This window comes from Balaenoptera ricei, chromosome 1 (assembly GCF_028023285.1).
Source record: "Balaenoptera ricei isolate mBalRic1 chromosome 1, mBalRic1.hap2, whole genome shotgun sequence".
In the NCBI taxonomy this organism is placed as follows: Eukaryota; Metazoa; Chordata; class Mammalia; order Artiodactyla; family Balaenopteridae; genus Balaenoptera; species Balaenoptera ricei.
The window spans coordinates 157,241,684-157,256,105 of NC_082639.1; the positions used below are offsets into that span (position 1 = coordinate 157,241,684).

At 37.4% G+C, this 14,422-nt stretch overlaps 1 protein-coding gene and 1 pseudogene across 1 annotated transcript in view; one reads left to right on the plus strand and one right to left on the minus strand.

Moving 5' to 3' along the window:
* Positions 1–14,422, minus strand: part of CR1 (complement C3b/C4b receptor 1 (Knops blood group)) — a 124,733-nt gene that overhangs the window by 104,303 nt on the left and 6,008 nt on the right. The window contains exons 2-3 of the mRNA XM_059932923.1: positions 2,505–2,684; positions 1,790–1,889 (exon numbers count right to left, since the gene is read on the minus strand). Coding sequence (XP_059788906.1) covers positions 1,790–1,889; positions 2,505–2,684 — 280 coding nt within the window. The remainder of the gene's footprint in view (positions 1–1,789; positions 1,890–2,504; positions 2,685–14,422) is intronic.
* LOC132347349 (uncharacterized protein C9orf40-like) lies at positions 2,780–3,359 on the plus strand (annotated as a pseudogene).

Below are 14,422 nucleotides of genomic sequence, written 5' to 3' on the forward strand. Positions count from 1 at the left end.
CTCCCCTGAAAGATAAGCCTGCTGGTTTTCAAAGACAGACACTATGGTGGTTTGTCTTCCCGGTGCAGGTGCCCCAGGCTGGGGAGCCCAGTGTGGGTCTTGGACCCCTCACTCCTCAGGGGGGACCCCCATGGTTGTGATTTTCTTCTGGCTTGTGGGTCACTGCATTGGGGGGGAGGTGTTCTGACTAGACCACATCTCTTCCCCTCCTCTTCATCTCAATGTGGCCTTTTCTTTATATCCTTAGTTGTAGAAAATCTGTTCTTCTAGTCTTCAGGTCACTTTCAGAGATAGTTATTCTATATGTAGCTGTAGTTTTCGTATGTCTGTGGGAGAAGGCTAGGATTTTTCTACTCCACCCTCTTGATCTGGCCTCCAAACAGAGACTGTTTTAATTCCAAACAGAGACTGTTTTAATTCTCCTTTCCAATCTGGATGCCTTTTATTTCTTTTTCTTGACTAATTTCCTGGCTAGAATTTCCAGTATAATGGTAAATATTTGTGTGACAATTTTAATTTATATAAATGTGTATGTGATGTGGTATACATGTGTGTCTGTTTATGTGTGTGTGTATGTGCTGTAGAAATATATTTCTTAGTTGTTGATCATGGTAAAATAAGTTTGAAAACCACTGTCCTAGAGAAACTTTTGCCCATGTGTACTAGGAGACATGTATGAGTATCTTTATATCAGGGATGCTTATAATAGCGAAAACAAAACAAAGCAAAACAAACTAGAAATAATCCAAATATCTAACGACAACAAAAAAAAGAAATAAATTCTTCTGTATCCAGACAAGAGAACACTATCCTAAATGAAAATGAATTAACAACAACAACATGAATGAATGTCAGAAACAAACTATTAAATCAAAAGCAATTTGCACAGATGTTCATATAAAATCATGTCATTTATATAAAGTTCAAAATATGTATAACTAAAAATATAATGATTAGGACTATGTATGGGAGAAAATGGAAAAGAAATGCAAGGGATCAACAAAATTCAGGATGGTGGTTACTTCTGGAGAAGTTTTGGAGGTGAAGGAATGGCAATTGGGAAAAGCACATAGTCAGCATCAAAGGTACTAGTGACGGTTTTTAAGGTGGGTGGCATATGCACTGAAATTAATTTTATTGTTATTACTATTTTTATGTTTCACTTATGTTATTTTGCATGTATTGTAAGTAATAATAAGTAATAAAAACAGAACAAAAGTTAAGATATAAGATGTACCTATTTCTTTCCTAAATTGGTTGTCTCCCCTAAGGATAAGCCAAGAGTATGCCCACAGCAAGATTCCTGTATTGTGTACACTTCTGGAGAGGTGCTATAACAATTAAGATTTGCCCATCCACCACATCTACTCCATCATCCCAAATAAACAACTCTTTCCTACTTTTTCCTGAGTCCAACATTTCTAGCTCTTATTGCTTTGAGTTAAGAATATATGTGTGTTTGTTCCACTTACTTCTTTAGAATGCTGGTCCTTCTCATCTAGTAAATGCTTCACTTGGCTTTAGGTGCATTAATTTGGTGTGAAAACACTACCCTCACCCCTCCAATTTCTAGCATGGATACAGGTTTTTTTCCTATTTTTTCAAATATTTGTTTAGTCATTGCAAGGGTAGTTAAATGCCTGGATTCAAGACACAACTTCTACTTAGAAATCTTATTGCTATGTTTTAAATGGACAGGTAGTTTGACTTTCCTTTCTGAGACTACTGTTTAGAGACTAGTGTTACAATTCTAGAACTGTCATCCCAAACAAAGCTACTGCCAACTCACCCTTCATTACAAAAATAATTAACAGTTGATCCAAACTGGGTGTCTTTGTTGATGTCCATTTTGCCATTTATGAGCTCTGGAAGAGATCCACATGATTTACCTATGGGAAAGAAGCAGAATGTGGGGACTGGGTGTAGAATACTCTGAACGTCTGTTAATACATAAGGTCCCAAACTGGCCATAGCTCTTGTAGTTCCATAGATTTGCCACCTTGAGGAAACTCACAAGACTGCCTCAGGATCAGCCACCTACTAAGCACCACTTTCAAGAAGACCTCCCTTCCAGATCTCATCCCCATATTTTTTGCCTCTTAGAAAGATGTAAACTTTGCTTTATTACTAAAATGCTTACTCTGTAATTCAACCAGTGTACATCAAAAGTCTTGAAGTTTGGGATTCTCTCCCCACCTACACTGTTCTTTCCTTTCCTGAGTCATTCATTACTTAGTTTCAGTTGTAAAAATGGGACACCCCTAGTGAATGGAGATTTTCCCTCAATCATGCCTTGTGATGGTCATTTCTCATGAAATGAACTTGTAATGAAGGTGCTAGGAACTCAAAGCAGTAGGAAGATATGACCTACAAGAATAACTCTCACATCTTTTTATACCTTAGGCAAAGTTACCAAGACACGTGTCTTTGTTTCAAAATTTGAACGACTGATCAGACCTTAAGGATTATTGACACACAGGAGTCCTCAGTCTAGAGTTACTTACGCCTACAGTTGTTTTCAGGGCTTGACCAGACAGAGTTTTGCAGGCAGGTGATAGAGAACACTCTTCCGTAGTAACCAAGGCGGCATTTATACTTCACAGATGTCCCAACAGGAAACTCATCTTTGTCAATCGGTTCTGTAGGCATGGCGAATGTAAGGCGCACCGGGGATTGGCACTGACCTGGAGAGCAAGACCACAGGGACGTCAAAGTTAGTGGAGAGGCCCTCCACTCCCACAGCTACGGGAGCTCGGCCACCCGCGCCGGGCGGGCTCCGCCCGAGCCTTCGGGGCCCAGGGGCAAGCAGCGTGCTGCCGAGCCCCTGACGTTCCACGTGCCCTGGAAGCGGCTCCTGCTCCGCGACTTTCCTGAGAAGCCGGCGCGGCCACGGCTTTGGATCCCGCCGCCGGGGGTCTCGCATTCCGGGCAGCCCCTCAGCATCCCGGAGCTGCCCCGAAAGCGTAAAATCGACGCGGGGGGTATGACTGAGGCTTCGGTTTCGCCCAGCAAGCGCCGTGACAGCGGGGACACTGTCGCCCCGGACGGCGCGGAGCTTGAGGGTCGCAGCCTGGAGAGTGGCGATCCGCCGCTGCCGCAGCCGCCCGTGCGGCCCCGCGGGCCAGGGGAGGGGTGGTGGCGACGACGGGGCGGGTCGCGCAGAGTCCCTGCGGGGAGACTGGGGGGCCGCGCTGCGCCAGCTCAATGAAGAATTTTGGCAGTAAAACAGCTTCCAGTGCTGGAGGAATCCTTTACCACCTAATGATCTGGCAGACATTGAAGATGTAAGTGAAGACAACCCGACAAAAACAACACTTCCGGGCAAGAATGCAGTGGTTGAGATTAATATGGAGTCCTGACAGAAGGAGCTGAAGAAATGGGTTTTTCTGAATTTGAGGAGACATCTCTAAGTGAATTTATGTCTTCTTAAGGAAAAAAGTTATTTTCCATACTTGATGTGATATCATTCCCAAACCTGAAAAATGAGGAAAAATTGTTTTAAAGATAAATGCCTGCAGCCACTACTGTACCTCCCAATAGGGATTTGTCAAGGATATAGTGCAGTTACAGGAGAAGTATTTTATGTATGCATTCTTAAGAAAAATTTATGTTTAGGTTCTAAATTTGAAGATATCAATCTTATACAAAGGAATTCTGACAGTTTTAGAAATAGATGGGAAACATTCAGATATTCCTCTTGTTGCACCAAAAAGTTAATTTGTGCTACATGAAATGAATATTGTTTTATAATAATTTATTAATAAAATGCTTTCTAATACATTTCATCGACTCTTCTTCGTTGAACAAATAGATGACTTAAACATCTATGCAAACTTAAAATGTGGGGGATTCTTTCTGAAACCTGGTATTGTTTTTGTTTTGTTTTGTTTTATTTATTTATTTTGGCTGCACGCAGGTTTTCTCTACTTGCGATGAGCGGTGGCTACTCTTCTTTGCGGTACACGGCTTCTCATTGTGGTGGCTCCTCTTGTTGCAGAGTACGGGCTCTAGGCGCAAGGGCTTCAGTAGTTGTGACACGCGGCTCAGTAGTTGTGGCTCACAGGCTCTAGAGCGCAGGCTCAGTAGTTGTGGTGCACGGGCTCAGTTGCTCTGCAGCATGTGGGATCTTCCCAGACTAGGGCTCGAACCCGTGTCCCCTGCATTGGCAGGGGGATTCTTAACCACTGCAGCATCAGGGAATTACCCCTGGTATTGTTTTTTGTGTTTTTTTTTCCTTCCCTTAGTTTATGATTATTATTATTTTTTAAATTGTTATTGGTATAGTTGATTTACAGTGTTGTTTTAGTTTCTGCTGTACAGCAAAGTGAAACAGTTATACATATACATATATCCACTCTTTTCTAGATTCTTTGCCCATATAGGTCATTACAGAGTATTAAGTAGAGCTCCCTGTGCTATACAGTAGGTCCTTATCCATGATCTATTTTATTTTTTTTAATTAAATTAAATTTAATTTAATTTTTTAATTTTTAAAATTTTTTAACATCTTTATTGGAGTATAATTGCTTTACAATGGTGTGTTAGTTTCTGCTTTATAAGAAAGTAAATCAGCTATACATACACATATATCCCAGTATCTCTTCCCTCTTATGTCTGCCTGACTCCCACCCTCCCTATCCCACCCCTCTAGGTGGTCACAAAGCACCGAGCTAATCTCCCTGTGCTATGCGGCTGCTTCCTACTAGCTATCTACTTTACATTTGGTAGTGTATATATATCCATGCCACTCTCTCACTTTGTCCCAGCTTAGCCTTCCCCCTTCCCCGTGTCCTCAAGTCCATTCTCTAGTAGGTCTGCGTCTTTATTCCCGTCTTGCCCCTAGGTTCTTCATGACCATTTTTTTTTTTATTCCATATATATGTGTTAGCATACAGTATATGTTTTTCTCTTTCTGACTTACTTCACTCTGTATGATAGACTCTAGCTCCATCCACTTCACTACAAATAACTCCATTTCATTTCTTTTTATGGCTGAGTAATATTCCATTGTATATATGTGCCACATCTTCTTTATCCATTCATCCGATGATGGACACTTTGGTTGCTTCCATGTTCTGGCTATTGTAAATAGAGCTGCAGTGAGCATTGTGGTACATGACTCTTTTTGAATTATGGTGTTCTCAGGGTATATGCCCAGCAGTGGGATTGCTGGGTGGTAAGGTAGTTCTGTTTTTAGTTTTTTCAGGAACCTCCATACTGTTCTCCATAGTGGCTGTATCAATTTACATTCCCACCAACAGTGCAAGAGCGTTCCCTTTTCTCCACACCCTCTCCAGCATTTATTGTTTGTAGAGTTTTTGATGATGGCAATTCTGACTGGTGTGAGATGATATCTCATTGTAGTTTTGATTTGCATTTCTCTAATGATTAATGACGTTGAGCATTCTTTCATGTTTTTGCTGGCAATCTGTATATCTTCTTTGGAAAAATGTCTATTAAGTCTTCTGCTCATTTTTGGATTGGGTTGTTTGTTTTTTTGATATTGAGTTGCATGAGCTGCTTGTAAATTTTGGAGATTAATCCTTTGTCAGTTGCTTCATTTACAAATATTTTCTCCCATTCTGAGGGTTGTCTTTTCGTCTTGTTTAAGGTTTCCTTTGCTGTGCAAAAGCTTTTAAGTTTCATTAGGTCCCATTTGTTTATTTTTCTTTTTCTTTCCATTTCTCTAGGAGGTGGATCAAAAAGGATCTTGCTGTGATTTATGTCATAGAGTGTTCTGCCTAGGTTTTCCTCTAAGAGTTTTATAGTGTCTGGCCTTACATTTAGGTCTTTAATCCACTTTGAGCTTATTTTTGTGTATGGTGTTAGGGAGTGTTCTATTTTCTTTCTTTTACATATAGCTGTCCAGTTTTCCCAACACCACTTATTGAAGAGGCTGCCTTTTCTCCATTGAATATTCTTGCCTCCTTTATCAAAGATAGGGTGACCATATGTGCGTGGCCTTATCTCTGGGCTTTCTATCCTGTTTCATTGATCTATATTTCTGTTTTTGTGCCAGTACCATACTGTCTTGATTACTGTAGCTTTGTAGTATAGTCTGAAGTCAGGGAGCCTGATTCCTCCAGCTCCGCTTTTCTTTCTCAAGATTGCTTTGGCTATTCGGGGTCTTTAGTGTTTCCATACAAATTGTGAAATTTCTTGTTCTAGTTCTGTGAAAAATGCCTGTAGTAGTTTGATAGGGATTGCATTGAATCTGTAGATTGCTTTGAGCAATATAGTCATTTTCACAATGTTGATTCTTCCAGTCCAAGAACATGGTATATCTCTCCACCTATTTCTATCATCTTTAATTTCTTTCATCAGTGTCTTATAGTTTTCTGCATACAGGTCTTTTGTCTCCTTAGGTAGGTTTATTCCTAGGTATTTCATTCTTTTTGTTGAAATGGTAAATGGAAGTGTTTTCTTAATTTCACTTTCAGATTTTTCATCATTAGTGTATAGGAATGCAAGAGATTTCTGTGCATTAATTTTGTATCCTGCTACTTTACCAAATTCATTGATTAGCTCTAGTAGTTTTCTGGTAGCATCTTTAGGATTCTCCATGTATAGTATCATGTCATCTGCAAACAGTGACAGCTTTACTTCTTTTCCAATTTGGATTATTTTATTTCTTTTTCTTCTCTGATTGCTGTGGCTAAAACTTCCAAAACTATATTGAATAATAGTGGTGAGAGTGGACAACCTTGTCTTGTTCCTGATCTTAGTGGAAATGGTTACAGTTTTTCACCATTGAGAACAATGTTGGCTGTGGGTTTTTCCTATATGGCCTTCATTATGTTGAGGTAAGTTCCCTGTATGCCTACTTTCTGGAGGGTTTTTATCATCAATGGGTGTTGAATTTTGTCGAAAGCTTTTTCTGCATCTATTGAGATGACCATATGGCTTATATTTTTCATTTTGTTAATATGGTGTATCACATTGATTGATTGCGTATATTGAAATATACTTGCATTCCTGGGATAATCCCGAGTTGATCATGGTGTATGATCCTTCTAATGTGCTGTTGGATTCTGTTTGCTAGTATTTTGTTGAGGATTTTTGCATCTATGTTCATCAGTGATATTGGCCTGTAGTTTTCTTTCTTTGTGACATCTTTGTCCGATTTTGGTATCAGGGTGATGGTGGCTTCATAGAATGAGTTTGGGATTGTTCCTCCTTCTGCTATATTTTGGAAGAGTTTGAGAAGGATAGGTGTTAGCTCTTCTCTAAATGTTTGATAGAATTCGCCTCTGAAGCCATCTGGGCCTGGGCTTTTGTTTGTTGGGAGATTTTTAATCACAGTTCCAATTGCACTGCTTGTGATTGGTCTGTTTGTATTTTCTATTTCTTCCTGGTTCAGTCTCGGAAGGTTGTGCTTTTCTAAGAATTTGTCCATTTCTTCCAGGTTGTCCATTTTATTGGCATAGAGTTGTTTGTATTAATCTCTCATGATCGTTTGTATTTCTGCAGTGTCAGTGGTTACTTCTCCTTTTTCATTTCTAATTTTATTGATTTGAGTCTTCTCCCTTTTTTTCTTGATGAGTCTGGCTAATGGTTTATCAACTTTGTTTATCTTCTCAAAGAACCAGCTTTTAGTTTAATTGATCTTTGCTATTGTTTCCTTCATTTCTTTTTCATGTATTTCTGATATGATCTTTATGATTTCTTTCCTTCTGCTAACTTTGGGGTTTTCTTGTTCTTCTTTCTCTAATTGCTTTAGGTGTAAGGTTAGGTTGTTTATTTGAGAAGTTTCTTGTTTCTTAAGGTAGGATTGTATTGCTATAAACTTCCCTCTTAGAACTGCTTTTGCTGAATCCCATAGGTTTTGGGTCGTCGTGTTTTCATTTTCATTTGTTTCTATGTATTTTTTTATTTCTTCTTTGATTTCTTCAGTGATCTCTTGGTTATTAAGTAGTGTATTGTTTAGCCTCCATGTGTTAGTGTTTTTTACTGATATTTTCCTGTAATTGATATCTAGTCTCATAGCGTTGTTGTTGGGAAATATACTTGATACGATTTCAATTTTCTTAAATTTACCAAGGTTTCATTTGTGACCCATGATTTGATCTATCCTGGAGAATGTTCCATGAGCACTTGAGAAGAAAGTGTATTCTGTTGTTTTTGGATGGAATGTCCTATAAATATCAATTAAGTCCATCTTGTTTAATGTATCATTTAAAGCTTGTGTTTCCTTATTTATTTTCATTTTGGATGATCTGTCCATTGGTGAAAGTGAGGTGTTAAAGTCCCCTACTATGATTGTGTTACTGTCGATTTCCCCTTTTATGGCTGTTAGCATTTGCCTTATGTATTGAGGTGCTCCTATGTTGGGTGCCTAAATATTTACAATTGTTATATCATCTTCTTGGATTGATCCCTTGATCATTATGTAGTGTCCTTCTTTGCCTCTTGTAATAGTCTTTGTTTTAAAGTCTATTTTGTCTGATATAAGAATTGCTACTCCAGCTTTCTTTTGATTTCCGTTTGCATGGAATATCGTTTTCCATCCCCTCACTTTCAGTCTGTATGTGTCCCTAGGTCTGAAGTGGGTCTCTTGTAGACAGCATATATACGGGTCTTGTTTTTGTATCTATTCAGCCAGTCTATGTCTTTTGGTTGGAGCATTTAATCCATTTGCATTTAAGGTAATTATTGATATGTATGTTCCTATTACCATTTTCTTAATTGTTCTGGGTTTGTTGTTGTAGGTCTTTTCCTTCTCTTGTGTTTCCTGCCTAGAGAAGTTCTTTTAGCATTTGTTGTAAAGCTGGTTTGGTGGTGCTGAATTCTGTTAGCTTTCGCTTGTCTGTAAATATTTTAATTTCTCTTCTCATTTAATTTGAATGAGATCCTTGCTAGGTAGAGTAATCTTGGTTGTAGGTTTTTCCCTTTCATCACTTTAAATATGTCCTGCCACTCCCTTTGGCTTGCAGAGTTTCTGCTGAAAGATCAGCTGTTAACCTTATGGGGATTCTCTTGTATGTTATTTGTTGTTTTGCCCTTGCTGCTTTTAATATTTTTTCTTTGTATTTAATATTTGATAGTTTGATTAATATGTGTCTTGGCATGTTTCTCCTTGATTTATCCTGTATGGGACTCTCTGTGCTTCCTGGACTTGATTAACTATTTCCTTTCCCATATTAGGGAAGTTTTCAACTATAATCTCTTCAAATATTTTCTCAGTCCCTTTCTTTTTCTCTTCTTCTTCTGGGACCCCTATAATTCAAATGTTGGTGTGTTTAATATTGTCCCAGAGGTCTCTGAGACTGTCCTCAATTCTTTTCATTCTTTTTTCTTTATTCTGCTGTACAGTAGTTATTTCCACTCGTTTATCTACCGGGTCACTTATCCATTCTTCTGCCTCAGTTATTCTGCTACTGATTCTTTCTAGAGAATTTTAAATTTCATTTATTGTGTTGTTCATTATTGTTTGTTTGCTCCTTAGTCCTTCTAGGTCCTTGTTAAACGTTTCTTGTACTTTCTCCATTCTATTTCCAAGATTTTGGATCATCTTTACTATCATTATTCTGAATTCTTTTTCAGGTAGACTGCCTATTTCCTCTTCATTTGTTAGGTCTGGTGGGTTTTTACCTTGCTCCTTCATCTGCTGTGTGTTTCTCTGTCTTCTTATTTTGCTTAACTTACTGTGTTTGGGGTCTCCTTTTTGCAGGCTGCAGGTTCATAGTTCTCGTTGTTTTTGGTGTCTGTCTCCAAGTGGCTAATGTTGGTTCAATGGGTTGTATAGGCTTCCTGGTGGAGGGGACTATTGCCTGTGTTCTGGTGGATGAGTCTGGATCTTGTCTTTCTGGTGGGCAGGTCCACATCTGGTGTGCGTTTTGGGGTGTCTGTGAACTTAGTATGAATTTAGGCAGCCTCTCTGCTAATGGGTGGGGTTGTATTCCTGTCTTGCTAGTTGTTTGGCATAGGGTGTCCAGCACTTTAGCTTGCTGGTCGTTTAGTGGAGTTGCGTCTTGGTGTTGAGATGGAAATCTCTGGGAGTTTTTCACCGTTTGATATTACGTGGATCTGGGAGGTCTCTGGTGGACCAATTGTCCTGAACTTGACTCTCCCACTTCAGAGGCACAGCTCTGACACTCGGTTGGAGCACAGAGACCCTTTTTGGGAGGTCTGAGGTCTTCTGCCAGCGTTCAGTAGGTGTTCTGTAGGAGTTGTTCCACATGTAGATGTATTTCTGATGTATTTGTAGGGAGGGAGGTCTCTCCACGTCTTACTCTTCTGCCATCTTGAAGCTCCTTCCCCCTTGTATTGTTTTAAAAGAGCTTTCTAGATGTAAAGTAGTGAAAATTTTAATTGGGTAGGATATTTGCATAAGTTCCAATATTTAACATTTGTTAAACTTGACTTTGGGCAATCAAAATTGGATAAAAAAGAAAGAGAAATGAGTAGGTGCTTCCTTCCCCCTTGTCTCAGGATAAGAGGAAAGGAATTTATCATATTTCTTTTTCTTTTTCTTTCTTTTTTAATTCCTTGGTTTTGGATTGCTTTGAGGGTATGGTGTTTAATGCTTATTACTTTAGACTTGTTGTTGTAAACGCTGACAGCACTTCAAAAAGTTTTGAATGGGCCCCACTCCTGAGAGATTCTCATGTAATTGTTCTGAGGTGGGCTTTGGGTGTAGCTATTTCTTTTAAGCACCAGTTCTCCTTCCTCCCATTCCTCAAATGAGCAGACCTGTTCGAGAACCACTAGACTAATGATAGTTTTTCCTGTTTAAAGGAGACAAGTAACTTGAACTTAAGCTCTGCCTCCTTAATTACCTTTGTTCTTATTTTGCTCTGTTGAGGGCTTTGTTACAACTAAATTATTGTGTCATTATTACTGTTTTATTGTTAAAGAAATAAAGTAAACAATTTGTGTTTGAGTTTAAAAAAAAAGCTAGTGGAGAAATTTCTATGCTACTTTCTCTTTTTTTCTCCAATATGTTTCATAGTTGTAGCAGTAACCACTGTTGGAAGTCTGTTGCCAAGTCAGCAAAAAGAAATTTCAGCACATGATTTGTAGACAAAGCTCAACAACTATGAAAGCATATGTTTAAATGCATATTTTAAATATTAGACTCAGCTACTACCCCTTAAGACCTCATAGGTTTAAGTTAAAGTAATAAAAATACCATTTAGAGTCAATCAATATGTAATCAAGAAGAAATATCTGCTGGAAATATACCATTTTACTTTAGTTTTAAAAATCTCTTTTTTTTGTTTTTGTTTTTAAATCTGTTGTTCCTCCCCACACTCCCTACTAATTAATTCAGATAATGGAGGATAGATTGAAACCAATCAATTAACTGGTCAATTTTTTTAGTCTTCAAAGAACCAGCTTTTGGCTTTGTTGATTTATGTTTATCTTCATTTTATTTTTACTAAAAGTTTCTTGAGTTTATTTGGTGTTCTTTTTTAAAAAATGAATTTCTTGAGATAATTACTTAGAATTTTTTTATTTTCAGCTTATCATAGTCTAAAAAAAGCTTCAGACTATTATTTTTATTCTAAGCATAGATTTAGCTGTATTCCACAAGTTTTAATGTGTCATATTTTCTTTTTTTTCAGTTTAAAATATTTGATAATGACCATTGTAGTTTCTTCAATGACCCATGGTTTACTTAGAAATGTTTTTCAGAATTTACAACCATTTGAGGAATGTTTCTAGCTGTATATTTATTATCAAGTTTTGAGATTGATTGAGTTTGTTTTATGGCTCAGCGTATGATCAACTGAGATAACTGTATGTGTATGTATTTGTAAAAAATATGCGTCTGTTGTAGAGGGTGCAGTGCCCTGGGTATATCAGTGAGGCACAATCTGTTAATATTTGTTTAAATCTTCTACACACTTACTGATTTGTTGGGGGTCTGCTTATTCTACCAGATAATGTTCCATCTATTGTACATTTGTCTTATTTCTTTTTCTAACTCTGTCCATTTTTTTACTTTTATATATTAATATATACATATTTTTAACATTTTTATTTAGGTACAGTAATGTACCTTTATATATTTTAAAATTATATTTTCTAGTAGATAGACTCTTTTATAATTAGAACATATCTCTCTTTATCTCTAGTAATGAATCTTGCCTCAAATTCTATTTTGTCTGCTTTATTTATAAGGCAATTAAGAAACAAATAACAAGTTTGTAGATTTAGTCCTCAATATATCTATAACTATTTTAAATATAAACACACAATGATAATTTAAAGACAAAGATTGTCATAATGCCACATTTGTCAAATCAGCTTTCTTTTGGTTCATTTTTGCATAATGTGTTTTCCATCTTTTTATATTCATTCATTCTGTCTCTGAACATGTATATTATTTGTTTTGTATGGAACACATAGTTTTTATTTTTACTTTTATTTATTCTTTTATTTTTATATTTATTTATTTAGGCTGCACAGCACAGCTTGCAGGATCTTAGTTCCCTGACCAGGGATTGAACCTGGGCCCTGGCAGTGAAAGCATGGAGTGCTAACCACTTGGCAACCAGGGAATTCCCTGTAGTTTTTATTTTTAATTAATTATGATAGAGGTTCCCAAACTAAGTTCACAGTGCTCTTGAGGTCTTAGTAATTTTTTCACGTCATTCCTAGCCAAAAAAGAAATACTTAACAGTTTTATTTATTAAATAACTGGACCCAAACAGCTTAATAAGTCTTGTGCCCACCATAATTCTTAATAATAGAATGTTAGACACTGCTCAACTTCTCAAACCTTGGAATCAGATTGTAAACTGCCACTTAATTTCCTATACCATTAATTTTCATTTGGTACTTTTTCTTTATCACAGTCACTGCTGAAAACCCAGCTTTGCAAAGATTTGATGTCACCAAGCGGAACTTTCTGCAACCTAATGCAACTGGGAGCTACTCTGAGCTAGCAGTTTGCAAAATACGTGAGAGCTATCAAATATTGCTGTGTTTCCACTGAAAATTTAGAATATTCCTTAGGTCTCCTGTGAATTTATGAAGGCCCCCAGGGCACCTCAACCCACAGTTTAGGAAATGCAGTAGCATGACAATCTTTGTATTTAAAGTGGAATTGTCTGTTTATATTTAATGTAATTGTTGATGTCTTTGGGATTCAATCAATCATCTTACTATTTGTTTTTTTATTTATCCTATGTTTTCTATGTGCTTTATTCTCTTCTATTTTGCCTTCTTATTGATTATCAATTATACTTATTATTTTACTTATTTATTTTTATTAGATTATTATGAACATAATAATAATCTACTTTTATTGTTCCTTTAAAGATAATGTGCATCCTTAACATAGTAACAGGTAATTAACAATTATATCTTCCCCAACAATGCAAGAATCATAGAAAATGCTAACTCCATTTACTTCCCTCCTCTCTTTTGTTCTATCATTATCATGTACTTAAATTCTACATACATTTTAAACTAACACTAGTCATAATCAACGTACACACTGCAGGCTGTTTGCTGGGCTGTAACCATTTGCTGCTAACCTGGATCCTAATGGCAATGGATTCCCTCAGCAGGCTCAGCTAAAATTTTGAAAATCTGTGTGGAAATATGTGGTAGGCTAGATAATGAGCTCCCAAAACATCCATGCCCTAATCCTTGGAAACTGTGAATGTTACATAAGATGGCAACAGCGCTTTGCAGATGTGATTCGCTTAAAAACCTTGAAATGGGAAGATCATCCTGCATTATTTGGATGGACCCTAAATTTAATCACAAAGGTCCTTATAGGAAAGAAGCAAAGGATCAAAGGAGACCGAAGAAGATTTGAAAATGGTGCACTGCTGACTTTGAAAGTAGAGAAAGGGGACCATGAGCCAAAGGATGTACGCTGCCTCTGGAAGGTAGAAAGAGCAAGGAAACCTACACTCCACTTGAGCATCCAGAAAGAACACAACCCTATGAACCCATTGTAGATTTTGACCTCCAGAACTTTAAGAGAATAAATTTCTGTTGTTTTAAGCCACTGAGTTTGTGGTAATTTGTTATAACAGCAATAAGAAACTAACACAAAAGATAATGGCACATGGTGTTAAAACGTTTGAATTTGTAGAGACCTGGCCTTGAATCCAATGTCTTCTACTTACTAGCTGTGGGGTCTTAGATGAGCTGCTTAAATTTCTCTGAGCCTCAGTTTCACTTTCATAAAAGTGATAATAATATTTACCTAGTACTTTCGCTGAGAGGGTCAAAGATGCAAAGCATTTAGTAGCATCTTATACATAGAAAGCACTTAATAAATTGACGTTATAGTTATCATCCATAGAGAAAGGTAGATGCTAACAGGTAGATTCGAATATTCTGCAAAAGTGGGCATGCTCACTTTGCTTCCAAGAGCTTATTTTCTACCTAGGTGTACAGAGCTAGTTTAGAATAAACTTATCTAGTTGGAAAAGCCCTGAAGGACCTCAGTGACCAG